General features: G+C 37.0%; 1 protein-coding gene across 7 annotated transcripts in view; it reads right to left on the bottom strand.

Moving 5' to 3' along the window:
* The window catches only part of SLC4A4 (solute carrier family 4 member 4), a 500,506-nt gene that overhangs the window by 236,137 nt on the left and 236,815 nt on the right, over positions 1-27,554 (bottom strand). For 6 of the 7 annotated variants that reach the window (XM_074396248.1, XM_074396247.1, XM_039468271.2 and 3 more), the window contains 2 exons: positions 13,679-13,814; positions 2,666-2,826 (listed from right to left, as the gene is read on the bottom strand). In XM_074396248.1, the coding sequence (XP_074252349.1) occupies positions 2,666-2,826; positions 13,679-13,814 (297 nt within the window). The remainder of the gene's footprint in view (positions 1-2,665; positions 2,827-13,678; positions 13,815-27,554) is intronic. The other variant, XM_074396249.1, reaches the window with a different exon arrangement.

Raw genomic sequence — 27,554 nt, 5'->3', positions numbered from 1 at the left:
ACGTAGACAGCAAATACATCTGATGATCTTATTTAATGTTCACAACAACCTTAAAAGGTCCACCTTCATCTTCCTTTTATAGATGAGGGAATGAGACCTCCAAAATATTTAAGTAACTGGCCTTGCCCATGGTCATACATGCTAGTAGAGCTAGACTTTAATTACAAGCTCCCAACATTAAATCCAGCATTCCTTCTTCTACATCACTCTGTATCTCATGGGAATTAATAAACGACATCTTCCCATATAGTATGTATATTTTAACAGGGGACAAACACTGAGCACAGTGGCATGAATCCCTAAGTGGGGAAACTTTAGGCAGTAATGATCATCTATGGTAAAAACTGTTGTTTGTTTTTAATGGGAATCTTCCTGGTGACCCTTATTTTCCTCCTAGACTGCCTATACACTACCAAGACACGAGTTTCTTCTCCAGTTTGCCCTATATTTATGCACATTTGACTTATTTTCAACTTGTGTAATTTTTGACATCTTTGCTCCAGGTTAGTTCTTTAAGTCTGAGAATTACAATTTTCATTCAAAAACTGGATTGATTTTTGCCAATCATTATACTTTTCTGGATAACAATCTCTCTTGCAGCTTTTAATAAATAAAAAAGACAATGGAAGAGATGCCCCAGGAAATCATTCTTTCTCTTTGCTTCTGTCTCTGTAGATGTGTTCCACTCTCCCTGGGTACCCTAATCCAAGATCTCTCCTCATCTATCAGATTTCCATTTTCAGCCTCACCTGCCTTGTTCAATATGAAAAACACTATGTAAAACTGTGTTTCCTCCATTATCTTCTAACTACATATACAGATTTGCACCTATGTTGACATACCTTGTCTCATTTACCTAGTGGTAGATTTGCAAACCCTAATTTTACCAAAGCCTAAAACAGTGTTTGACACATTATAAAAGCCCATGTACTACTGCAGAATACGTGTATTAAATAATTGTTTCTGTCCATCCAGCATCTTCACATAAGTCCTCTCCCTTCCACACTTGTACCTTATGTACTTCAGGCATGAAAAGCATGGGTCTTCTTTGCAAATCTAACTAACAAGCTCTCTGAAAAAGAACCAAGTATATATACGTCAGCCAGACATATGCCTCATTTGACATCTAATCTTTACTTCCAACACAAATGCTGCAGCATTCGTATTACCTATAATATAAAGACACAGATGTCATAGACAAGCCTTTTGTCTACAGATATGCAAAGAAACTGCAGTAAGTCTGAAATCATATAAGAATGTACACTGATCACCTTCTTCAGGTCTTTGATCCACATCTTCTTTCCCACAATCCCTGGGTGGGCATACTGCAGACCCCTTGGAAAAATCCAGTCACATCCCTACAGATCCAGTGCTCACCTGATTATGAAATTTTCCTAGGAATAAGAAGTGGAGTCCCTGTACTTCTTTAAAAAAAATTAGAAATTTTTTAAAAACACGATCTCTGGCACACCTAGATCTGAAGGGTAATATGGCAGTTTTAGGGCCAAGCCACTGATAAAAAAAATGAAAACAATGGCTCCAGTTTGGAATGCAGTGATGTGTACTCAAGGTGTTCAGCATGATGAGTTAACATTCAGCGCACAAAACACAACAAAGGATGCCAAAGCTGCCCTGCACCATGAGTTTCAATGACTTTAATGGTAGTGATACAAATGACACTTGCCACCAGTGTGACCTTATGCAGTCACCTGTAACGTCCTGCTGGATCCCTGTCCCACCCAGCCTTTAGCCACATGTAGCTAAAGGGGCTTGACTTCTGCCTACGATCAACCCTAACCCAGGAGCTAGATTATTTCCCTTCTTACAGATGATTTAAGTCCTGTTTTACAGATGATGAAACTGAGGTCCAGAGAAGTTAAGTGCAAGTGTAAGATCTCTAAGATCTAAGAGTTCTAGAAATCTAGTGTCTGGACTTCCAGTCCAATATAACCAAGGATTTTGGTGAATAAAGAGACTCTATTTATAATATTAATCTTATGCTAATAAGTGAAGGAAGTGAATATAAAACTGTGCATATAAAATGAAAAATAACTAAAAATGAAAAGCATGGCAGGACATGGTGGCTCACACCTGTAATCCTAGTACTTTGGGAGGCTGAGGTGGGTGGATCATTTGAGGTCAGGAGTTTCAGACCAGCCTGGCCAAATGGCTAAACCCCCTGCCTCAATTAAAGATACAAAAATTAGCCAGGCATGGTGGCAGACACCTGTAATCCCAGCTATTCAGGAGGCTGAGGCAGGAGAATCGCTTGAAGCCAGGAGGCGGAAGTTGCAGTGAGCTGAGATCACACCACTGCACTCCAGTCTGGGCAACAGAGTAACACTCTGTCTCAGAAAAAAAAAAAAAAGAACAGCATAAAAGAACAGCATAAGGGAAAGGATTCAGAAGCAAAGCTAGAAGGAATATTCCAAAATGCCAACAATGACCAGAGGAAGATGTTATGGAAGATAGTTTCCTATTTTCCTAATATTTGTGTTATTTTTCAAATTTTCTTGCAATAAATCATACTAATATTATAATACAAAAAGAGAGAATAAATGTTATACAATATTTAACTCTGCTTATACTACTAGTCATCTGCCTTGGTGAACTATGGATAGGTAAAGCCAACAAAAATAATAAAAGGTTCAAACAGCATACTTACCCACCAACTGTGGGAGAGAAGAAGCCTCCCGGTCAAGCATGATGGATCCCTTCTCCATACACGTCCTCAGCTCAAATAAACTATGAAGGGACAATGTGGCCACATGGGGCTTGCTCCATCTTTCCCCGCCCTGTTCCACTTTTTCTTCAAACTTGATCCATCTAGGAAAATGAGATTAGTAAAGAACAATTAAAAGTGTTCTAATGTCTTCTAGAAATAGCAGTCTCAACCTTCCACCACCACCCCTTCCACCACTTCCAAAATGTCTCTTTTTGTGGAGTATTAATAGCTTATTATATCATTAATTACATAATCTTCATAAACACACTCAAAGAGAAGCACTAGACTGCTCCCCTGAAGTTCCAGAGGATAAAAGCAAATCAAGAGAAGCCAAAGCATCCTTGGTTTTATATCTGCCTATATGTAACCATGAGGTGCTTAAGAACAATTATTTAACTAAATTTTTAATAAGGTAGAAAAATATGCATTTCAAAATTCTCTATGTGGGTACAGCCTACAGTGTATAAAAATAACCACCACTGTGAGGATTCTGTTGTGATTTCACGAGGCAAGTTTAAATAAGGTGAAATATCAGTGATGAACCAATATTTATCTCAGACATAAAAAGCATGATGTGTGAAGTGGCAAGATGAACGTAAAATTTCATTTTATTGATGCTTGACCAGCATGTTTTGTTGTGTCTTCCTTTAATATACATAGCTCAGCAGATGCATGTTCCCCTTTTATTATGATTTTAAAAACTTTACCCCTCATGTCTGGCTCTATATGTGTCTAAATATACACAAGCTTAGTGAACAATAGATTATTCTGATAATAGGAGATCTCCTATTAACCTTAGGGATGTAACAATCCTCTTTTCTAGCTTCTGCTTTCTAAGACTCCTAGACATTTTGATAACTTAGCAATATATAGCAATAAAAAACCTTAATGGAAATGAGAACAAAATACATTTGACAGACTTTATATCCCCCATATTACACAAACAGACACTCCCTACACTGCTAAAGGAAAACGGGAAAGGATCATCGTTTTGCTGTTCATCATGACACAAACAAAAAGGTTTCTTTCTTTCACTTTAAACCTTCTGAGAGATATTGAAAGAGATAAAGAAGGAATTAAAATTGTTTTCTACATTCTTCACCCAAAGGTTTAATGATTGAAAAATGTTTTCCTAGAGAAAGCTAAACGCTCACCTAACTCACTGAAGATGAGAACAAAGGGCAGAGATCAGAGGAAGCTCTACATAGGGTATTATTTATAGAACTCTTACCATCCCCAGAAGAGGGAAAAAAAAAAAACACACATTAGTAGAACCAGGAATGAAAATAGATCAAGAGATCAGCCCACAATGTCAAAGAAAATTTAGAATTTTAATCAAAGCCAACACCCATACGTTTCAGAAGTATTTTAGCCATAACTGAAGACTCTCCCCCCATGCTCCTCCCAGGAAGCCTCTCACACCCAGGCAATTCCAGTGTCAATGGTAATCTTATATCAACCTTACCCACAATTCTAAGACTTTCTTCCTTTTCCCTGTATCCTCCCAAAAAATGAAGTAGGTGGAGATTTTTACATGTTTACCTCATGAATTAAAAAGTCCACGATATCACCAAAGAAGTTCTAAAACTTCAGAACTGGACTTGATTTATTTCTACAAAAGCAGTTGTGACACATTCCAAAACAGAATGAAAGAAATCTTTTGTGTGTGTGTGTGTGTGTGTGTGTGTGTGTGTGTGTGTGACTAAACTATTATTTCTTCACTTTTGTTCAAGTTAGAGCCAGAGAAATAGAAGGAACTGGGAGAAAAATGACACAATTTTATATTACACTCAAAGAATTCTATGGGTTTAACCAAAACTATAAAAGGTAATAAGATGATTGGAGTTATTTTGAGAATAATCCATTTCTGATGGAGAATATCACGCTGGTTAACTTCAGGTACATCATCTTTTCATGCTTGCTCATAGAATTTCTAAGCATGTTTGTTGATAATTGGCATATGAATAATATTTACATATGATGCTATAATTTATTGCTCAAGATAAGACTCCAGAAAAGGGAAGATACCATCACATATGAAATCAAGTCAAAGTCACCTAGAATTATGTCATCTACAATTCTTGATTACTCTCGAATTCCTAAGAGTATGCTTATTTTCTCAGGGATAGAATGTTTGGTCATAGAATTTAAGCCCAAGATGAACAACACGGAGTAGCTAGAAGTCCTATAAAGGGGAATGTTTTACAAGGCCTTTACTTCCCTCTTACCTTTCCTAAATGAGCCCCACTTCTATCAGTTGACAAGAGGTTGTACTGCCAGATCTACTCCTTAAAAAAAAAAAAAAAAACTAAGCCTCACTTATATACAGTAGCTCTTTTCTGCCATTATACTCTCTATGGTCTGAATGTCTTATGTCCCCACAAAATTCATATATTGACATCCTATCCCCCAAGGTAATGGTACAAAGAAATGGGCCCTTTGAGAGGTGATTAGATGGACTAACGTCTTTATAAAAGAAACCCCAGACAGCTCTCTAGCCCCTTCCACCATGTGAAGACACAATGATACAGTGCCATTTGTGAGAAAGCAGGCTCTCACCAGACACTGAATCTGACAGTGTCCTGATCTTGGACTTCCCACCCTGCAGAACTGTAAGAACCAAATTTCTGTTGTCTGTAATCTACCCAGTCTATGGTATTTTGTTATAGCAGCCTAAATAGGCTGAGATAATTCTCAACTGTCCAAACAATATCAGTTTAATAAGATTTAATTTAAAAAGAAAAACAAGAAAACCATTGCAGTTCTTTGTAGTCCATCGTTTATTTATTCCTCTCCATAGTTTATATTGCAGGCAACCTGGTTAGACTTAAATATAACTTTGAATACATTGAAAAAATGCATTTGGAAAACATAAATCCAAACAAGGGTGGATTTATGAAATAGTATTACTCACCCTTCTGGATTACACCAGCTCTTTAGGTCAAGATTTAACCATAAAGGAATGAAAATATAAATTCCCAAAATGAGCCAGTTCTTTAAAATTTATATCTATAAGGGATAAATATTATCTCATAGCTCAGTTTAGCATCTATTTTACTTTAAGTTCAGTAAATATTGAATATTGTGATGATGTCATATTACAGCACAGCTTATAGCACAAGGGAACTCTGGAAAAATGCCTATTAAATTCCTTCAAAATGTATTGCTCTAATTGTTAAAGGAACTGATTATACTTCCAACAAATGCATTTGGACCGAATACTGGCTTTTCTAATTAAATAGATCATTTGCAGATAGTTTCATTCCAGAAACCGCACATGCTCTGTCTAGCCTCCTTGCATATCAAGGACAAATTTGGATTTTGAAAAAAAAAAAAAAACCTGAAAACTACTCAGATCAAATCAGAGCCCATTAAAGAAAAGGCTAAGGCAAAAGTACCAAAGTTCACCCTCTCCAAGTGCCAGTGAATCTGCAAAGGTGCTTTAGAACCATATAATTACAATTTTTTTAAAAACGGACATTTTTACTGTAGGGCATACTAAAAGCCACTATCTCTCCTTTATAATAACTATGAATAATTACATATTTTTAATAAGTTCCCTACTTCCTCTTTGTTTCAGTACTTGACTTGTTACAGAAAAACGTGTTTCAAAAATAGGCTTTTTAAATGCTTGCAATTACAAAACTGTTTTAACCTTACAGGAGGGGTTTATTAGGTGAAGTTTATTTATTCCAAGGTCTTAGAAGAATAATGATAAAATACTTTGCAGTTTAAGACATTTTCAGTGACTGCCAGACAAACAGCATTTCACTTGTTTGTTGAAGAAAAAAAAAAAGACCCACTGGGAATCACCGAATTTTGCAACTTTCCAATCATATGATTAAATATAACTAAGAAAAAAACAAGACCTCTAACTTAAAAACATACCAGTTATATGGTGGAAACCAGACATGACCTTTACACTAAATAAAATTCAACTGAGCACAACTATTGAAACAATAATAAATTTCTTGCTAACTAACAAGTGCCTTATCACACATAAAAGACGCCAATGCTAGTGTGTACCTGGAAGAAATGAGGTTTTTAAGGAGAATTCTTAATATTCTAGTCAACCATTAAAGTTATTGTATATAACTACATACACAACTACATATGATTACACAGATGATTAAATTCCTTGAGGCTTTTTCTTACAGAAAAATAAACTTGGTCTGAAATAAAATTTCTCCAAAGTAATTCAGTAGAGAAAAGACAGAAAAATCAGTGTAGACTGGGAGACAGCAGTCTTTGCCCAAACCCACAGTATACGTGCACATGTTGGTATTTAATGGCCATGCCCTTAAATCAGGTTCTTCAGAGGTGGTTCAGGTCAATCTGCTAAGTAGAAACACACATGGGTGTATATTTGCGGTGTCCATTTGGAAGTAAAACATCAAGACCCTTTTCCTTTGTTGGCTTGTGTTTGTTGAAACTTGTGATGACTTTCCTTTATACTCAGGAGGTTTAGCAACACAGTTTGAATTATGCTGAGGAAGTTATCTTTTTTTTTTTTTTTTTTTTTTTTTTGAGATGGAGTCTCACTCTCTTCCAGGCTGGAGTGCAATAGTGCAATCCTGGCTTACTGCATCCTCCACCTCCTGAGTTCAAGCTATTCTCCAGCCTCAGCCTCCTAAGGCACCGCCCACCACACCCAACTAATTTTTGTATTTTTAGTAGAGACAGGGTTTCACCATGTTAGCCAGGCTGGTCTCAAACTCTTGACCTTGTGATCCACCCGCCTTGGCCTCCCAAAGTGCTGAGATTACAAGTGTGAGCCACCATGCCTGGTATGGGGATATTATCTTTAAAAACATTCATATAACAGTGGTTAAGTCCAGCACTGTCCATTTGAAAATTCACTGAAGAGAAACAGACAGCTAATAATCATTTTTGTAGAGATATCCCTACTCAAATGAATAAAGAATTTGGGCAGGGAAAAAAAGGTCCCTTTCTCCTGACTTTGGGCCATCATCAAAGTTGGATCATGAGTTATTCTTTTACCAGTTTGTTTAATTAACCCATTAGCTGACACCTAGTCACCTAGACATTCTGAATGGGAGCACAGGCTTCTTGACCAATTCCAAATGATTTTGCAGGTCTGATAAGACTACCTTTTACACAGTATTTAACTTGTACTCTCTTTTGGAAGAACCAATGAAAATTCAAAGTTCTAACTTTTATGAAAAAGAACAGGTGAAAATATAAAAAGGATGGTGATAGAGTTGATTGTTACTTTAAACTTCTTGTAAATACTTAATCTTGTTCACAGTATAACTACGGTACTTTCCATGACTTAAAAGGGGACAACTCCCCCTATTATTGAAACAATTCTCATTTTTTCAGGCACAGGGCCGGCCTGAAATGTCTGAAGCCACAGTAATGCTGATGCTCAGTGTAGGATGTTCTTGGTGAAATCAAATTATTAGCCAACTGAAAAGCAGAGAGCCTAAAAAGAGAAAGAAGGCTGATACTGAGTCCTGTGTGGTGTAGACCTATAATAGAAACTACATAAAGCTGGAGAAGTCCAGAGAGTTAGCTCTCTATGGAATAAAATAGGCTATCAATTGCAGTTTTCACAAAAAATCAAATTTATAAGTTGGCCAGAAGAAGATTCATGTCACATCTTCATATATAAAATGGATTCCTTCTACACATTAAATTTTCATTAGTCTCGTAGGTTTGAGAGCTTTTAATGGGGGGGGGGAAATCTACCATGTCTGGAAATTGGACATCATATGTGGAAGTCAGAAATTACTGCAAAAACATTCTGAAAACAGGGTATGTCCCACGTAGTAAAGGTTACTGAAAAGCTGAATATTTCCAGAGGCATATTCACCTCCAAGCCTCTCCAGAGAATTAAACTAGAGTAGCAAACTAAGAATCAAGGTCCCACATAGACACAGGGAGGGGAACATCACACACCGGTGTCTGTTGTGGGGTGGGGGCCTAGGGGAGGGATTGCAGGGTTGGGGAGATTGGGGAGGGATAACATTAGGAGAAATACCTAACGTAGGTGACAGGGGATGGAGGCAGCAAACCACCATGGTATGTGTATACCTATGTAACAATCCTGCAAGATTTGCACATGTACCCCAGAACTTAAAGTATAATTAAAAAAAAAAAAGAATCAAGGTTATATTTCTCTATCCATTGATTCTATTAGCGAGTCTTTATTGAGCATGAACTGTGTGCCAGGTAGTTTTAGGCACTAGGTACTGTGTGCCAAAACAACTGAAAATTTCTGCCCTCACAGAGCTTTAATTCTGTTGGGAAGAGATAATAACAAATATATGATATGCTAAATGATGACAGGTGCTAAGGACAAAAATAATGAAGGATGAGGGATAGGAAGTATTGCAGGAAGCTTTCAATGATAGACAGGATAACCACTAAGCAGGTAATATTTGAATAAAGACCTGAAGGAGATGAGGGAATGGGCCATGCAGGGGGTTCTGGGAAAAGAGAACATTTCAGACAGAGGGAACAAGTGCAAAATTCCTCACAGGTTAGCGTGACTGGCCGGTAAGGCTCACACAAAGCGAAGCAGAGGAAATGAAAATGAAGACAAAAATCAAAGAGATCATGGCAGACAGTTCATAAGAGAAGAAAGAGCAGGTGCAAAGAGATCAACTAATTAGGAGGCATCTGCAGGAATCTCAGTGAGAAATGGTGGGATGAAGTAGAGTCGTAACAGTACTGAATGTCAGACACAGTGAGATCTCTGAATATGTGAATATCTTTAGGGGAAAACAGAATTTGCCAGTTGGTCAGTTATTGAGTGTAGAGAAAGACAGAAATCTAGGAAGACTCCAATGTTTCTGGCTCAGAAACTAAAAGAATGGAACTGTTTACTGAGATGAGGAAACCTGTAGGAAGACCAGATCTGAAGTTCAGTTTTAGACATGCCAATTTTGAGTCTCCTATTAGCTGTCCAATTATTTCATTCCAACTAAATAAGGAATTATATCTATGCTTTGATAAATGCAGATGTCATCAGTATATTAATGAAATAGTTTGAAACTTTAAACATAGGTCCTCTTCTATGCTTTATCAATGGCTTGCTGAGTACCTTGGGTCTGTCATTCCAAGGTTGTTTACTAGTCAGAAAGAGAAGAATTATACAGAACCTTAATTTGGTCAATTAATATTTCTAAGAAAGTATTATATTCAGAGCAGTTATGTCAAAAGCAATTAGTTCTCAACCAATCACACATTAAATAAATGTTTATTGAGAACCTATTATGAATCAGACACTTCCAGGCACTAGAAATATAACAGTAAACAGACAGACATGGTAGTCTGTGTCTTCAGATAAATTAATGCAATGAGGGAGACCATATGAAAACCATATATAATAAATTGATCGACAGTAATTGTAGTAAACCCTATAAAGAGAAGCTATACAGTGTGAACTTGACACACAGTACACTCCTAACACTCTTCCTCTCCAGCAGTAGGATGTGTTGAAGACAGACTATATCAGCAAAATGGCACATGTGCTCCCAAGGAAATAACGTCTCTAAGGATGGTAAAGTATTCAAAACCATCTTAGTCTTTAAAAATCTAAGTAAAAATACTTCATATCATTCAATGTTGAATTACCTATACAATGAACTATAATCTCTCTACCTTTCTGGGACCAGGGATTATGTACAATAAGGTATGGTCTGCATCTGACTGAAATAGAAAACTACATCTGAATTCTACTCTATGATAACAACTCACAAAGAACTTCAAGATGAAAATAAGAAAGTCAAAGCAGCTCTTAGAGTCATAGCTGAGTATACCAGTATACACAAAGGAAAGAAATTTTAGAGCTATGAAATATGTATAATGTTAGCGAAGATGCAACTCTTATGTCCTTCATCTGATAGAACAGAAATTCAAGCTCAAAAAGACTATAAGACTTGCTTAAAGTTCAACAGCTAGTGAGCAGCAAAGCCAAGACTAGACCAAAATCTCCCAACACTTAATTCAGGCTGCACCAGGACAATTCTCACTGTATTTTTCTACCAGAAAGAAGGAAAAGAAACAGATTCACTAGTAAAAGTTTTGCTTTGGAAGCCTTCTTTTGGAGGATGTTTTAGGAACTAAAATTGTACTTAACAGAGGATTTTTTTTCTATACAGTTTATTGGTTCTCAGAGAGGGGAACAAGAAATAGTTGCTGTATCCTTGAAAGAAGCCCCAGCAGAGCAAAGAATGAAGACCTTCAAGAGAAAGTATTAGAGGTGGGGAGAAGAAATGTGCCATGAAAGTGTTTCTAATTAGAAGAAGAAAATATTAAGTAGCTATCAAACAGAAGAGTTAAACAATCACAACCACTGTAGCTATCTGTTAGAAAGAGAATTACCCAGTAAATGGAAAATAAAGTATTTAAAAGTTAGGTCTCTTTCCTTAATACTACTGTTGGAGCCAGGAGTAAAACAAAATTACTTTTTTTCTGACTATTGCTTAAGTTATGAAAGATAAGAAATTCTCCATCAGTTTTAAAAGTTTTTAAAGCAGGTGTTTCTGCAAGTCTAAGCTACCTAGAAACTCTTGGTAAGGAATAAAAACTTCTCTGCCATTATCAAATAAATTAATTTATGAAGCTTCTCCAGTATTAAAAATCCCAAAGGGCTAAAGACATTAAACATTACTTAAAGTTTTAGAAATAAAAATAAATCCATACGCCTATAAAACATAAGCCTAAGTAACTAAACTACAAAAAAATCCAATTAAATTCATAAAGACTTGATTACAAGTGATATGAGGTATGAAATTTTAAAACATGCCTCAGAAAATAAAAATTCTTCCTTTAACTCTTCAAAGAATCTTCATCCATAAAGGGAAAGGCTATTGGCTTATTGCTTCTTTATAGCTCATCTGCTCTAATTGGTTAAAGTGATTTTTAAAAATATTTTCTTTCTGACTAGAATTTCTTTCTAACTCTATGTAGAAAAAAATAGCAGCCGTAAATCCTTTTTCCATCTATAACCACAGAAGAAGACATTCATCTATCTTTGCTTTGCTTTTCTTACACTCAAAGCTGGGATAATGATTTGGTTTTCCTTATTCTCATATTGTAAGATACTATATTAAACTTAATTCAAACTTTTTAATAAGATACAGGGATCTACATAACAGCCTCATTTGCTCACTGCTATATTCATGGTACCTAAAACAGTGCTTGACATAAACTATTCATTCAAATAATATTGGTTGAGTTGAATCAATTTGAATTAAATTATAGACTATAAAATGTTTATCTTAACATTATCTTGTTTGTGAAAGTGGAATACATTGGAATCAGCACATAATGATGACAATGAGAGACCAATAACTGCATTATAATCAAAGTATTTGTATTACATAATTGCCTTATATCACAGATGGTGATTACCCTGGAGTATATCTCTGAATCTGTACATAAAAGAAAAGCTCTGTTATGAGATTAATGAAACCCAAGGCATTTGTGTAATGCTTGACAATTTACAAAGCATTTTCATATAAAAACGTACACATGTGTATGTATATGAATATATGTAACATTATATAAATTGTATACTATATTTGCATATGTTTTATATACCATACATATATGGGTGTGTGTGTGTGTGTGTGTGTGTGTGTGTGTGTGTGTGTAATAGGCATTATTATCCACTCTTTATTGATAATGAAACCAAGTTTCTAAGAAACTGAGTGTCTTGTAGCTAAGAGGCAACAGAGTCAAAATAAACTCGGGCCTCTAAACTCCAAACTCAGAAGAACCTTCTACTTTCAGCTGGATATTTGAAAGATTACAGGTTTATACTTGAAATACAGTAGTTCCCCTGTGAATAAGGGGAACTACTGTATTTCAAGTATAAACCTGTAATCTTTTAAATATCCAGACCCCCAGTGAATGCCTGAAGGCATGGATAGTACTAAACCCTATGTATATTTTTTTCTATATGTAATCCCTAATAAAGTTTAATTTATAAATTAGGCACAGTAAGAGACTAACAACCATAACTAAAAATAAAATAGAATAAATATAATAATATACTATAATAACAGTTATATAAGTGTGATGACTCTCTCAAAATGTCTTACTGTACTGTACAGTGAGTAACTGAAACCTAAAAAGCTAAACTCTGGATAACCTGGGGGGACTACCATAAGAGCAACTTTGTGTTAATCCTCATTGTTCTAGTACTCTCTTTCTTATTATTTTATTTTATTTTATGTTTTTGAGGCAGGGTTTCGATCTGTCACCCAGGCTGAAGTGCAGTAATGTGATCAGAGATCACTGGCGCCTTGACCTCACAGGTTCAACGGAGCATTCTACCTCAGCCTCCTGAGTAGCTGGAACCAGTCATGTGCCACGACACCCAGCTGATTTTTTCTTTTTTTTTTTTTTTTTTTTTTTTTTTTTTGGTAGAGATAGGGTCCCATTTTGTTGCCCAGGCTCGTCTTGAACCTCTAGGCTCAGGCAATCTACCTGCCTCAGCCTTCTAAATTTCTGCAATCACAGGCACAAGCCACTGCACCTAGCCAAAGCCTCCCTCTTGACAGAGAATGAGTAATTAGTCTCACAAAATCTCACAAGAGATCTTGGCATGTGGACAATTTGGAAACATATCTCTTGGCTATTATTGTTGGGTACATGAGTTTATTATCTCCCTAAAATATTTTACTATTAAATAGTATATAAATTGAGCTGTATTTCTAATTCCTTATAAAAGCCAAAATTATAGCAACATGGATCAATGAAATAATGGCCCAATAGTGAAATAAGAGGTTCCCTGCATTCATGTAAAAAAAAAAAGAAAGAAAAAATAGAATTATTTATTCCTTATCATCCCAGCCAACATCATGCCCATTGGCCATTCAAAGTGCTAAGGCTCAAGAACGGAACTCCAGGATCAAAGCATCTTGCCCTGCCCTTGTTTCCCTGGGTCAGTGCTGCATACAGTCAGCCATGCCTCACCTGGCTGTTTCCTTCCACTCCATCTCCTGCCCATCCACGGCCAGCAGCTCATCCAGTTCCGTGAAGAGCTGAGGGGGAGCTGGGCTGTCATCCTCCTCTCCCAAGATGAATCGGATGCGTTCTGCAGCAGGAGAGACTGCAGAAGTGAAAATACTGTGGTTAAACATTGGCTGGACAACCCTGAGGAAAGTGGAGCTCCGGGTTCTTCCTCTCTCCCCAAGGTTACTGGGCTTCCCTTCCACATTTTCAGTGGACATCTTTCTTGCTGAGCCTCCCAAATCCCCAATCTAAAGCCAAAAAGAAATCAAAGCCCTTCTCTATTCCTTTGGTTCTGAACTGTATATCTTAGTTCTCCGCCACTCTCCAGAAGGACAGCACTCCAAGTCTGTGTGATGTGTCACAAAGAACCTTTAGCCCTCAGATGAGCTGAGGTCCAACCACTCACTCCCCCTCCCTCCCCACTTATGACCCACCCAAAATTATTAGACAAAAGCCAGCTTGAGCCAATCACTTTTTCATACAGCAGTGGGAGGGGCAACAAAGCACCCCAATCCTAAGTTTCCCCAAGTCCCCACCTCCCACCCACCCTCCCTCTGTCCACTGCCTAAAGCTCATGTCCTCGCAGGTCATCCAATGCCTAAAGCTCATCTCCTGCCAAAAACTGGCTAACTGCAAAGCTGATGAAGGAATATTTAACAAGATGAGCCCCCTTCTTTACAGAATGGTAGTACCCAAAAATGTTTAGTCACACGTCAATGCACTTGAAAAACAAGCCCAAGTAAAATATTGTACACTTGAGGGGGAGGAAACAAAAGAAACATTTTCCAACATACTCAAGCACATAATTGAATGCCCTACTAGCTCCTTTTGACCCTATCTCCTGAAAATCATGTAACGAAAAATTAACTAGAATTTCCCCCAGGTCATGGGTTACTCCCTTTCAAAAATAAAGAAGAAGAAGAAGAAGAAGAAGAAGAGAGAGAGAGAGAGAGAGAGAGAGAGAGAGAGAGAGAGAGAGAGAAGCAGCTGGAAATTGATAGCCATGTTACAAAATTAAGGCCCACAAATACTCCTCAAAATCCCTGGATAAAACCAACAATAGTAAATACATGTGAATGCAGTTCAAGTATACACAAGCATATTTATTATGGATAGACAGATACACACATAAACACGCACATACATGTGCATATATAAATTTGTAGAAATATATGTACACAAACAACCCAATAAAACCAGAAAATCCCTACCATCTGAAAACTTTATAATAAAGGATAGAATAAAATTCTATAGATCAAAATTTATTTAGTACAAATAAACCCATGAAAAATATTCAACCTAATTAAAAATTAAAACTAATCATTAAAATAAAATGTGTTGTACCTATTAAAATTTCAAAGGAAAAAAAAAAAGGCTGGGTGCCATGACTCATGCCTATAATCCCAGTACTTTTGGACGCTGAGGCAGGCGGATCACCTGAGGTCTGGAGTTCAAGACCAGCCTTGCCAATATGATGAACTCCCATTTCTACCAAAAAAAAAAAAAAGAAATTAGCTGGCATGGTGGCAAGCACCTGTAATCCCAGCTACTCAGGAGGCTGAGGCAGGAAAATTGATTGAACCTGGGAGACAGAGGTTGTAGTGAGCTGAGATTATGCCACTGCACTCCAGCCTGGGTGACAGAGCAAGACTTCACCTCAAAATAAATAAATAAGATAAAATGTCAAAAAATGAAAAAAATAATGATAATCCCAACATGCGCAAGGGTTTGGGAATCATGCACCCAGTATGTCTTGATTTATGTTATTGGTAGGAGCCTTAATGGAAACATCTCTCTAAAGGGAGATATTTGAAGGACATGAAAATTTCTGGAAGAACATGAAAATTTTTAAATAGTGTATATATCCTGTGAACCAACAATTCTTCCACTGAAAATACATTCATTCTAAATAAATAAGAGTTATCTCAAATGTTTAGTGACAGAGGTGATCAATCTAGCATTGTTTATAACTGAGAAAACAGAAAAATCCTAAACATCCATGAAGTAAGATTGGTTAAATAATGTGTAGGTACAACTACACAATACCATGCAATCATAAAACGTGAAGTCAAAATAGCCGGCCTTTTTTGACATGTATGCTACATAAAATTAAATTAAAAAAATAAAAATCAGCCAGGCGTGGTGGCTCACGCCTGTGGTCCCAGCACTTTAGGAGGCCGAGGCGGGCAGATCACAAGGTCAGGAGTTTGAGACCAGCTTGCCCAATACCGTGAAACCTCATCTCTACTAAAAATACAAAAAAAAAGCCTAACATGGTGGTGCATGCCTATAATCCCAGCTACTCAGAAGACTGAGGCAGGAGAATTGTTTGAACCTGGTAGGCGGAGGTTGCAGTGAGCCAAGATCATGCCACTGCACTCCAGCCTGGACGACAGAGCAAGACTCCATCTCAAAAAGAAAAAAGAAAAAAAAGGCATGAAATGATCTCATTTTAGTAAAGAAAGAATAAATATGTATTTCTATAAAGTAAAGCTAGGAATTGAGGCAGTCTTCACTGTGCCTAGTCTAATATATGTGCATTTTAGTTACCACAATTTAGTTAAACAACACCAGTCCCTAACAATACAGTTCAAACTTCAGTTAACATGATATACTAATAGTAATTTCATAAAGTACAAACTTTGCTGCTAACTCTTCAGTCCATAAATACTACATAACTAACATACGTGCATAAGGATCATTGACCAATCATAGAGTGCTTCTTTAAAATACGTCAGTGATGGATCACTGCATGTTTGTTATTCGGTTCACACACAGACAGCAAAGTGTGTAGATGTGCTGCCTTCTTGTCTCCCAAACATAAATGCATGTGACAAAGAGGGAATTGGCCAGCAAGAATGAAAGCGCAGCAGAGAAACAAAAATTAATACCATTGCAAGTAAAATTTGTATCAAACATAAATAGAGAAGACGTAGCTAATCATGGAATGTTAATGATGCTGCCATTCACCATTGAGAGACTCTGTATATGCAGTCAGAGGAACTTAGTGAAGGCAAATTAATCAACATAAACAAGAAAAGTGGTTGTGATGAAAGGATGATGATGTCCTAGAGAAATGATACTGGCTAAAAACTTCACATTCAAAGAATTTTAGGAGACATTTCTTGACATGGAAAACACAGAGATAAAATGTAAGCTGATCCACATTTAGAGAGCATGACAGTTTGCCTAGGCATTGAAAAAAAATGCAGGCTCCATATCATAAGTTATATAGTAGGAAGAGGGCAAGCACTATTCAAACTACTCCTGATGAGACTGTACAATGAAATGACTTTAATACCAATGTTTCTAATGTTTTAAATTACTGCTTACTGAGTATTGGTTTTACCTTTTTTCATTTCCCTATACCTTTATAGCTAACAACAAGACAGATTTTAGTGATTTGACAATGTTTTTAAGGTCAAAGAGCAATAATAATTTTTATCATTGATTATTAGGGTTGCTTTGCATAATTTCAGTTTGCAAAGTCATTTTTATAGTCTTGCACTACTGTACAAAGCAAGGACGTCTGTATATCCAGGGATATTTAAATACACAGGTACATTTTCAATGTTACATGGTTTATTTCTAGGGCTTCCGTTTTCTTGTGTCCACTTTTCTGTACATTCCAAAGTATTTACAATTCATTCAAGTATTCCATTCAGCAAATATTTGTTGAGTACCGTCTATGCTCTTAATTAGCTTAATAGGCTTTAACTTCAGCCTCTGACAAAAAGATCTCTGACCTTATAGAGTTTACATGCATGTAAGGAAAATATTAACTAAGTAATCCATTCTTTAAATAAATAAGTAATTAGTATATAAATCAATACCAGAAAAAAATCTGCTAAATATAAGTGTATATAGAACATTAAAATAAGATAATTGAGTACATACTCATACAGGGTACAGTGAATATGTTTTACTTTTGTGATTAGAAAAGATGGCTTTGAAATTTCCTAATATCTCTGGTAGATAATAATCTAAAGTTCCAGGACTTCATTGTAAAAATATTTGCAATGCCTTTTCAATCATAAAATGGGAAGTCTAATTATTTTAGGGGATCAGGAGGGCATGAAAATGAAGAAATGATAGACAGAATTTGGAGTCTGGACAATACTTCTAAGGTAGTGTTCATACTACCAAAAGTTTAGTCACTTATTTCATCATAGTGGTTCTGAAACTAGCAATCACAAATAAGAATCACTTTCCATCAACATTCAACATCAAAGATCTCTAAATCAGAACTAGCTTTAATTTTTTTTAACTTTTATATTAAGGGGTGCATGTGTAGGTCTGCTATATAGTTAAATTGTGTGTCACAGGAGTTTGATTATCACAGGTACAGATTATCTGTCACCTAGGTAGTAAGAACAGTACCCAATAGGTAGTTTTTCGATCCTCACCTTCCTCCCTCCCTCCACCTTCAAGTAGGCCCCTGTGTCTGTTCCCTTCTTTGTGTTCATGCGTACTATATAGAACTAGCTTTTAGAAGGGAGAAGTTTCAAGTTAGATAATCAACCTTTTGTCTATTCCTAAAGATTTGATGTAGGTTTGTCCCCACCTCTAACAGAAAAAGATAAATTCGTCTAATGCCTAAAAAACAGGCTTTTCTGCATAGACAGTACATATCCCTGCTCAGCTCTACTCGACAGAGCATTACTCTGTGGTCCGGCATTCTTGATTTAGCAAAACACGAATCACTTATCATTAGATTAGTCACCACTCAGTGGTGACTTCTGCAAAATGGAATGGAAGAAGGATGTCACGCTACCTCTAGGTCTTCCTCTAGGCATCATGCCAAATCTCTTTCACAGGTTGCCTTATTTATTACATGTAGGCATCTGAGCAACCAGTATATCAATTCTTTTGGGATTAAAATTACAAAATTATGTGTCATAAACTAGTTCACAACTCCAGGAAGTTTCTACTGATGCTGTACTGAGCTCAGAGCCAGCAGACTTGGGGTGCATATGACTTAGTGAGACACCAGCTGGAGCAGCCAAGAAAGTGCTTGCACCATCCCTCCCCCAACCCTAAGCAGTACAGCTCTGGGAGAAACTCCTTCCTTCTGCTTGAGGAGAGCAGAGGCAAGAGTAAAGAGGACTTTGTCCTGCAACTTGGATACCAGCTTAGCCACAGTAGGATAGGATACTAGGCAGAGTCTTAAGGCCCCGGTTCCAGGCTCTAGCTCCCATATGAAATTTTTAGACATATCCTGGGCCAGAGGGAACCTCCTGTTTTGAAAGGAAGGACCCAGTCTTGGCAAGATTCATCACCTGCTGCCTAAGGAGCCCTTCGGCCTTGAATAATCATCAGGGGTACTCAGGCAGTACTTGCCACGGATCTTGAGTGAGATCCAGAGCTATACTGGCTTCAGGTGTGACCCAGTACATTCCCAGCTGTTGTGGCTATGGGGAGCAATGCCTGCTGGATGAAAGGAGAGGGAAGAATGAAGCCAACTTTGTCTTTCAGTTTGGGCACCAGCTCAGCCACAGTGGATCAGAGCACCAATCAGTCTCCGAGGGTCCTCAGTTCTAGACCTTCGCTATTGGACAGCACTTCTAGACCTGCCCTGGGCCAGAGAAGAGCCTACTTCCCTGAAGGTTGAAACTCAGGCCTGGCGGCATTCACCATAATCTGACTGAATAGCCAACTTGGGCCTTGACTGAACAGCAGCAGTAGCCAGTTATGGGGCAGTGGCAGCCATGCAGAGAGACTCCTTCTGCATCAGGAAAGGGGAAGGAAGAGTAGAAAGGACTTTGCTTTGCAGCTTGGGTGCCTGCTCAGCAGCAGTAGAATAGAGCACCAAACAGATTCCTAAAGTTCCCAATTCCAAGCCCTGGTTCCTGCATGGCATTTCTGTACCTGCCCTCAGTTCACTGCCCTGAAAGAAAGGACACAAACCTGGCTGGATTCACCATATGCTGACTGAAGAGCTCCTGGACCTTGTGTGAACATTGGTGGTGGCCAGGCAGTGGGCACTGTGGGCCTGGGTGAGACCCAATGCTATGCTGACTTCAGGTCTGACCCAGTGCAATCCCAGTAGTAATAACCACAGGAGTACTTGTGCCTCATCTCCCCCAGCTCCAGGTAGTTCAAATGGAGAGAGAGACGCCTTCTCTTTGGAGAAAAGTAAGAGAAGAGAACAAGAGTCTCTGCATGGTAATCCAGGGAATTCTCTCCGATGTTATCACAACCACAAAGGTGGTACAACTACAAGTCTGTAAGTGACAGCATTACTGGGCTTATGGTGCTGCCCAACGCACGTACAGCTGCAGTGACCAAAGTCATAGATCACAACAATCAATTCCCTTTGAATGCTTGGAAAGCCTTCCCAAGACAGCCACAAACAAGCCCCGACTGTAAACACTATAATAAATACCTAGCTCTTCAATGTTCAGACATTGACAAATATCTACAAGCATCAAGACTATCCAGGAAAACATGACCTCACCAAACAAACTAAATCAGGTACCAATGACCAATCCTAAGTGACAGAGATATATGACCTTTCAGACAGAGCATTCCAAATAGCTATTTTGCAGAAGCTCAATGAAATTCAAGATAACACAGTGAAGGAATTCAGAATCTTATCAGATAACTTTAACAAAGCGATTGCATTTTTTTTTTAATCAAGTGGAAATTTTGGAGCTGAAAAACTCAATTGACATATCGAAGGATGCAACAGAGTCTCTCAACAGCAGATTTAATCAAGCAGAATTAGTGTGCCTGCAGACAGGCTATTTGAAAATACACAATTAGAGGACACGAAAAAAGAATGAAACACACCTATGAAATCTAGAAAACAGCCTCAAAAGGGCAAATCTAAGGGTTACCGGCATAAAGACGAGGGAGAGAAAGATTGGTTGGAGTAGAAAGTTTATTCAAAGGGATAATTTTAAAAGTAGAAAAATTTTGGCTGGGCATGGTGGCTCACACCTCTAATCCCTGCACTTTTGGAGGCCAAGGCAGGCAGATCACGAGATCAGGAATTTGAGACCAGCCTGACCAAAATGGTAAATCTCCTTCTCTACTAAAAATACAAAAATTATCTGGATATAATGGTACACACCTATAGTCCCAGCTACTCAGGAGGCTGAGGCAGGAGAATCACTTGAACCCAGAAGGCAGACATTGCAGTGAGCAGAGATCATGCCACTGCACTCCAGCCTGGGCAACAGAGCTACACTCTATCTTCAAAAAATAGAAAAAATTCAAATTAAAAAAACCTAACAACGTATCTTAAAGAACTGTTATAGAAAAACAAAACAAAACAAAATTAGTAGAGGAAGAAAAATAATAAAGATCAAAGCACAAATAAATGAAATTAAAACAAAGAAAGCAATACAAAATATCAATGAAACAAAAAGCTGGTTGTTTGAAAAGATAAACAAAATGACAAACCTTTAGCCTAAGAGAAAAAGAGAGAAAACCCACATTAATGAAATCAGAGATTAATGGGAAAGACATTACAACTGATACCACAGAAATTCAAAGGATCAGGCGGGGCATGGTGGCTTACGCCTATAATCCTAGCACTTTGGGAGGCGGAAGCAGGCAGATCACAAGGTCAGGAGTACAAGACCAGCCTGACCAACATAGTGAAGCCCCATCTCTACTAAAAATACAATAATTAGCTGGGAGTGGTGATGAGCACCTGTAATCCCATCTACTCAGGAGGCTGAGATTGGAGAATCACTTGAACCCAGGAGGTGGAGGCACTGCACTCCAGCCTGAGTAACAGAGTGAGACTCCATATCAAAAAACAAAAAACAACAACAAAAAAGAAGAAATTCAAAGGTTCATTACAGACTACTGTGAGCAACTATATGCCAATAAATTGAGAAACTTAGAAGAAATGGACAAATTTTAGACACATGCAACTTACCAAGACTGAACCAAGAAAAGAATGTAAACCTGAATAGACCAATAACAAGTAATGAAATTAAAACAATAATAATAGGTCACCTAGGAAAGAAAAGTCCGGGACTAGTGGTTTCACTGCTGAATTTAAAGAACTAATGCCAATCCTATCCAAACCATTTCTAAAAATAGAGAGACTACTTCCAAACTCATTCTATGAGGCTAATATTACCCTGATACCAAAACCAGACAAAGATAAAACAAAAAAAGAAAACTACAGGCCAATATCCCTGATGAACATCAATGCAAAAATTCTCAACAAAATACTAGCAAACCACATTCAACACACGTTAAAAAGATCATTCATCATGACCAAGTAAAATTTATCCAGGGATGCAAGAATAATTCAATATATGCAAATCAATTAACATGATACATCATATCAACAGAATGCAGGACAAAAACCATAATCATTTCAGTTGATGCTGAAAAAGCATTTGGTAAAAATCAACATTCTTTCCTAAAAAAACCCTCTAAAAACTGGTTACAGAAGGAACATACCTCAATATAATATTAATAGTAGAGCAGACCTACAGTTAGTATCATGCTGAACAGCAAAAAAAAAAAAAAAAAAAAAAAAAAATTAAAGCCTTTCCTCTAAGATCTAAAACAAGACAAGGATGCCCACTTTCATCAGTTATTCAACATAGTACTAGAAGTCTTAGCAAGAGCAATCAAACAAGAGAGACAAAAAAGGGCATTTGAATTGGAAAGGATGAACTCAAATTAACCTAGTGTGCAAATAATATAATCTTATATTTGGAAAAACCTAAAGATTCAACCAAAAAACTGTTAGAGCTAATAAATTCAGTAAAGTTGCATGATACTATATCAACTGTACAAAAATCAGTAGCATTTCTATATCCCAGCAGTGAACAATCTGAAAAAGAAATCAAGAAAGTAGCCCCATGTATAATTGTTATAAATAAAATAAGATACTTAAGAACAGACTTAGCCAAGAAAGTGAAAGATCTCTACAATGAAAACTATAAAACACTGATGCATGAAACTGAAGACATAACAGAATGGAAAGATATTCCATGTTCATAAATTAGAAGAATCAATATTGTTAAAATGTCTGTACTACCCAAACCAATCTACAGATTTAATGCAATCCCTATCAAAACACCAATGACATTCTTCACAGAAATAAAAAAAAAAAAAATCCTAAAATTTATGTGAAACTACAAAAGACCCAGAATACCCAAAATCATCCTTAGCTCAAAGAACGAAACTGGAGGAATCACATTATGTGACTTCAAATTATACTATAGACCTATGATAACCAAAACAACACAGTACTGCCATAAAAATGACACACAGACCAATGGAACAGAATAAATAAAGAACTCAGAAGAAACAAACTCATACATCTACAGTGAGCTCATTTTTCATACAGGTGCCAAGAACATATACAAGGAGGAATGAACAGTTTCTTCAATAAATGCTGTGGGGAGAACTGGTAATAATATGCAGAAAAATAAAACTAGACCCTTATCTCTCACCATATACAAAAAGCAAATCAAAATGGATTAAAGACTTAAATTTAAGACTTCAAACTATGAAACTGCTACAAGAAAACACAGGGGAAACTCCAGGGCTTTCGACTGGGCAAAGTTTCCTTGAGTAATACCGAAGCACAAGCAACCAAAGCAAAAATGGAGAAATGGGATCATATCAAGTTAAAAAGCTTCTGCACAGCAAAGAAAACAATCAACATAATGAAGAGACAACCTGAAGAATGGGAGGAAATATCAGTAAACTATCCATCTGACAAGGAATTAATAACTAGAATATATAGGGAGTTAAAAAAAAAAACTCAATAGGAAAAATCTAATAATCCAGTTTAAAATGGGCAAAAGATTTGCATAGATATTTCTTAAAATAAGACATAGAAATAAGAAATGGGTGCATGAAAAGGTGCTCACCATCACTGATCATCAGAGAAATGCAAATCAAAACTACAATGAGATATCATATCATTCAGTGAAAATGGCTTTTATCCAAAAACAGACAATAATGAATGCTGGCAAAGATGTGGGGAAAAGGGAACCCTCATACACTGTCAATGAGGGGAGTGTATAGCCACAGTGGAGAACAGCATGGAGGTTTCTCAAAAAACTAAAAACAAGACTACCATAAGATCCAGCAACCCCACTGCTAGGTATATGCTCAAAAGAAAAGAAATCAGTATATTGAAGAGATATCTGTACTCCCATGTTTACTGAAGCATTTTTCATATTAGCCAAGATTCTGAAACAACCTAAGTGTGCATCAACAAATGAATGGATTTTTAAAAGGTGGTATGTATACACAACGGAGTACTTTTCAGCCATATGAATGGATTTTTAAAAGGTGGTATGTATATACAATGGAGGACTATTCAGCCGTAAACAAGAAGAATGAGATCCAGTCATTTGCAATAAGATGGATAAAACTGGAGGACATTTTAAGTGAAATAACCCAGGGACAAAAAGACAAATTTTGCATGTCCTCACTTATTTGTGGGAAATAAAAATTAAAACAATTGTGGGCCGGGCGCGGTGGCTCAAGCCTGTAATCCCAGCACTTTGGGAGGCCGAGGCGGGTGGATCACGAGGTCGAGAGATCGAGACCATCCTGGTCAACATGGTGAAACCCCGTCTCTACTAAAAATACAAAAAATTAGCTGGGCATGGTGGCACGTGCCTGTAATCCCAGCTACTCAGGAGGCTGAAGCAGGAGAATTGCCTGAACCCAGGAGGCGGAGGTTGCGGTGAGCCGATATCGCCCCATTGCACTCCAGCCTGGGTAACAAGAGCGAAACTCCGTCTCAAAAAAAAAAAAAAAAAATTAAAACAATTGAACGCATGGAGATACAGAGTACAAGGTTGGTTATCAGAGGCTGAAAAGGGTAGTTGGTGGGAGCAGGTGGGGTGAGGAATGCTTAACGGGTACAAAAGTATAGTTAGAATAAATAAGATCTCGTATTTGATAGCACAACAGGGTGACTACAATAATAATTTATTGTATATTTTAATATAACTAAAAGAGTATAATCGGAATTTACAACGCAAAGAAATAATAAATGCTTGAAGTGATGGATACCCCATTTACCTTGATGCGATTATTATGCACTGTATGCCTATATCAAAATATCTCATGTAACCCATAAATATATATACCAATTATGTACCCACAAAATTTTTTTTAAAAGAAGAAAAGATAATACATAGAAGGGGAAATGCTATGGATAAAACTAGAATAAGCAATAACTAATATTTTTTAATGGTTACACTACCCCAGGCAGTATGTTAAATGTTTTCCATTTGTTATATCATTAATTTTACACAAGCCTATGAAATAGCTACTTTTATTATTCTCCTACATTAATCTTATATATAGGGAAAAATGCATCCTAAGAGAGTAAGGGACTTCCTCAAGATCACACAACTACTAAGTGATATGACTTCAAATCCATTTGTGTTATTTCCAAGCTCACTTCTTAGTTACCACATTCTAATAGTTAATCTCATATTTAAAAAGAATTAAAAGAAAAACACAATCATACTGCTATATGAACAACACAGGCAGTAAACATACTGGATTTCAGAAGACACAGAAATCACAATGGTGATTTGAAATAATCTGATTATTTATGAAATAATCAGAAAGTAAAATGAACATCTGGTTCATTATTGACCAAAAGGCACTTTGTGAATGCACCCTTTTGGTTTTGGTCTAGCAAGCATCCCGCTGTGGCCACCCTGCAGGCTACCAGAAAAATTGTTTTAATAGAAATTGTGATCACAATGAAGAATTCCTGCTGAGCATGACAAGTCTACATATAAATTCCTCTAAACAAGTTAAATGAGGACTTCTGGACTTTGCATTTTCTTCTTAACGGAGTCTACAATTTGGTTCAATCCCAGCTTTTAACCCAAAGTATAAAAAGAAACAACTATTTTTAAGTTAGTAATGTGCTATTATCAACTGGTTTACATAGTTATCATTTTAAGTATTCATTTTTATCCTTCATTCTGGACAAATGTTTGTAGGTAGATATCACAGTTGTTAAAACTTCCACAATTTATGTATTAAGTATATCACCGTAGTTTATTTCCCCTAGAAAAATCCATCATTTTATAGTTATGTCATGTTTTACAATAGCTCAGGAGCCCAGACCTAACCCAAATGGTTCCAACGGCTGCCTGGAGAAGGCAGCTAATCTTCACAACCTTTCAAAGGGGCAGCTTTTTACTCCTTTTTAGAGGTGATTATAGATAAGGCACTTTACAAATGCCTTACCTGAATGATGATCTCATCTAATCCTCACAACAAACCTGTGAGGTAGATTATATTACTATCTCCATTTTACACATAAGGAAACTGAGGCTTGGAGATGCCTGTAAACTGCCTAATGATTCACAGGCACCCCAAGCAGTCTTCCCTGAGAACCCTTATTATCATGCTGAGCCTTTGTTGACCAGATTGAGGAATGAGGCTCAGAGAGGTTCAGCAAATTACTCAGTGTCATACAGTAAGTAGCAGAGTCAGGATCAAATGTAGGTCAACTATTTCTAAGTTTAATGTGGTGGTGTTAGACCTTTTCTCATCCTTATAAACTTGAAGCATACCATGTGTCAAAGAACTATCACGGTGGTATATTTATCATTTGAAACAGCCCCCTAAGTGAATCTGATAGATACCATTTTCCATTCATATTCCCCAGAAAGTAGAAATTTAGGCAAAGCTTATGTGCTAATGCTTTCTTGGGAGGGCAATTCCAGGATATCACAAGTAAGGGAAGAAGGGGCATGGGGCATGAAGGGAGGTTAAGTAGCTACAAGGTACTGAATTCTTATTAATAATAATTACCAGACCACTGCAGCACTCTAAAAACACACTTAGATATATATATAAAATCCTCAAACTTCATGTCCACCTTTAAAAATAAAACACATGAGAATAAATGAATAAAGTTTTATAAACATATAAATGTTTAAACCACACACACACAAACACACACACACACACACACACACACACACACACACACACACAAACAGACACTGCAGTGGCCACCATCTGTTAGTAACCACCTTTAAGCTCTTTTTCTAATGATGGCATCCCATTTTCTTCTAGAGAACCATCTTTATACTTGTATAACCATTTCGTTCAATCCACACCCTATGACCTAGGTCTGAGCAATGAGATTATCACAACTTCTTGCCACAGCAATTCACTTTTGAATGGACAGTTTACCTAATAAAGGCAAAACAGAGTAAATAAATTTCAGCCTTTTGCTAGAACTACTAGGAAATAAATCATTATGCTGAGAGGCAAAAATGGCAACAAAACCTATGATGTACAGATGGCCATCTTACAACCCTAAGGGAAAAGTCTACCTAATAATAAACTCAGAAGCAAGGCAGGGGTAGGTTTCTAATGCCTAGATCCACCCATGCCTGAAGTCAGTTATTTTTCAATCATATTTAACAATTACAATTAAATTAAAAGCAAAAAATGTTTTAAGGCAATCTGAGCGGATTTTTTTGTCATTTGAAACCAAGAGTCCTGATATACCCTCCTATTATTGTAACTGGTTAAAGTACAGCTAATTTCCACGTGTTAAGTGTATCATTAAATTAATTGCATTAAACAACCTTTTTTAATGAAATCCTAGTTTTGGAGAGATGTGTACAAGTCACCTAGATTTTCTTCATGCCTTAACATACCTTTACCCCAACCAATCCAGAAAATCACCATCAATTTACATGTTAGCAAGCCACAGACAAGTAAATTAGACAGATATTTTTTCTATTTCAAATTAGCCAAAACACTGGAACAGTCAAATAGTATTCATTAACATAGATAATTTTAAACATATTTAGGTATCCATGTATTAATAAGCTCCCACTCAAGAAAAGCT

This window comes from Saimiri boliviensis, chromosome 3 (assembly GCF_048565385.1).
Source record: "Saimiri boliviensis isolate mSaiBol1 chromosome 3, mSaiBol1.pri, whole genome shotgun sequence".
Lineage (NCBI taxonomy): Eukaryota > Metazoa > Chordata > Mammalia > Primates > Cebidae > Saimiri > Saimiri boliviensis.
Note: the sequence above shows the minus strand (reverse complement) of the source record. Positions and strands in the feature narration are given on the sequence as shown.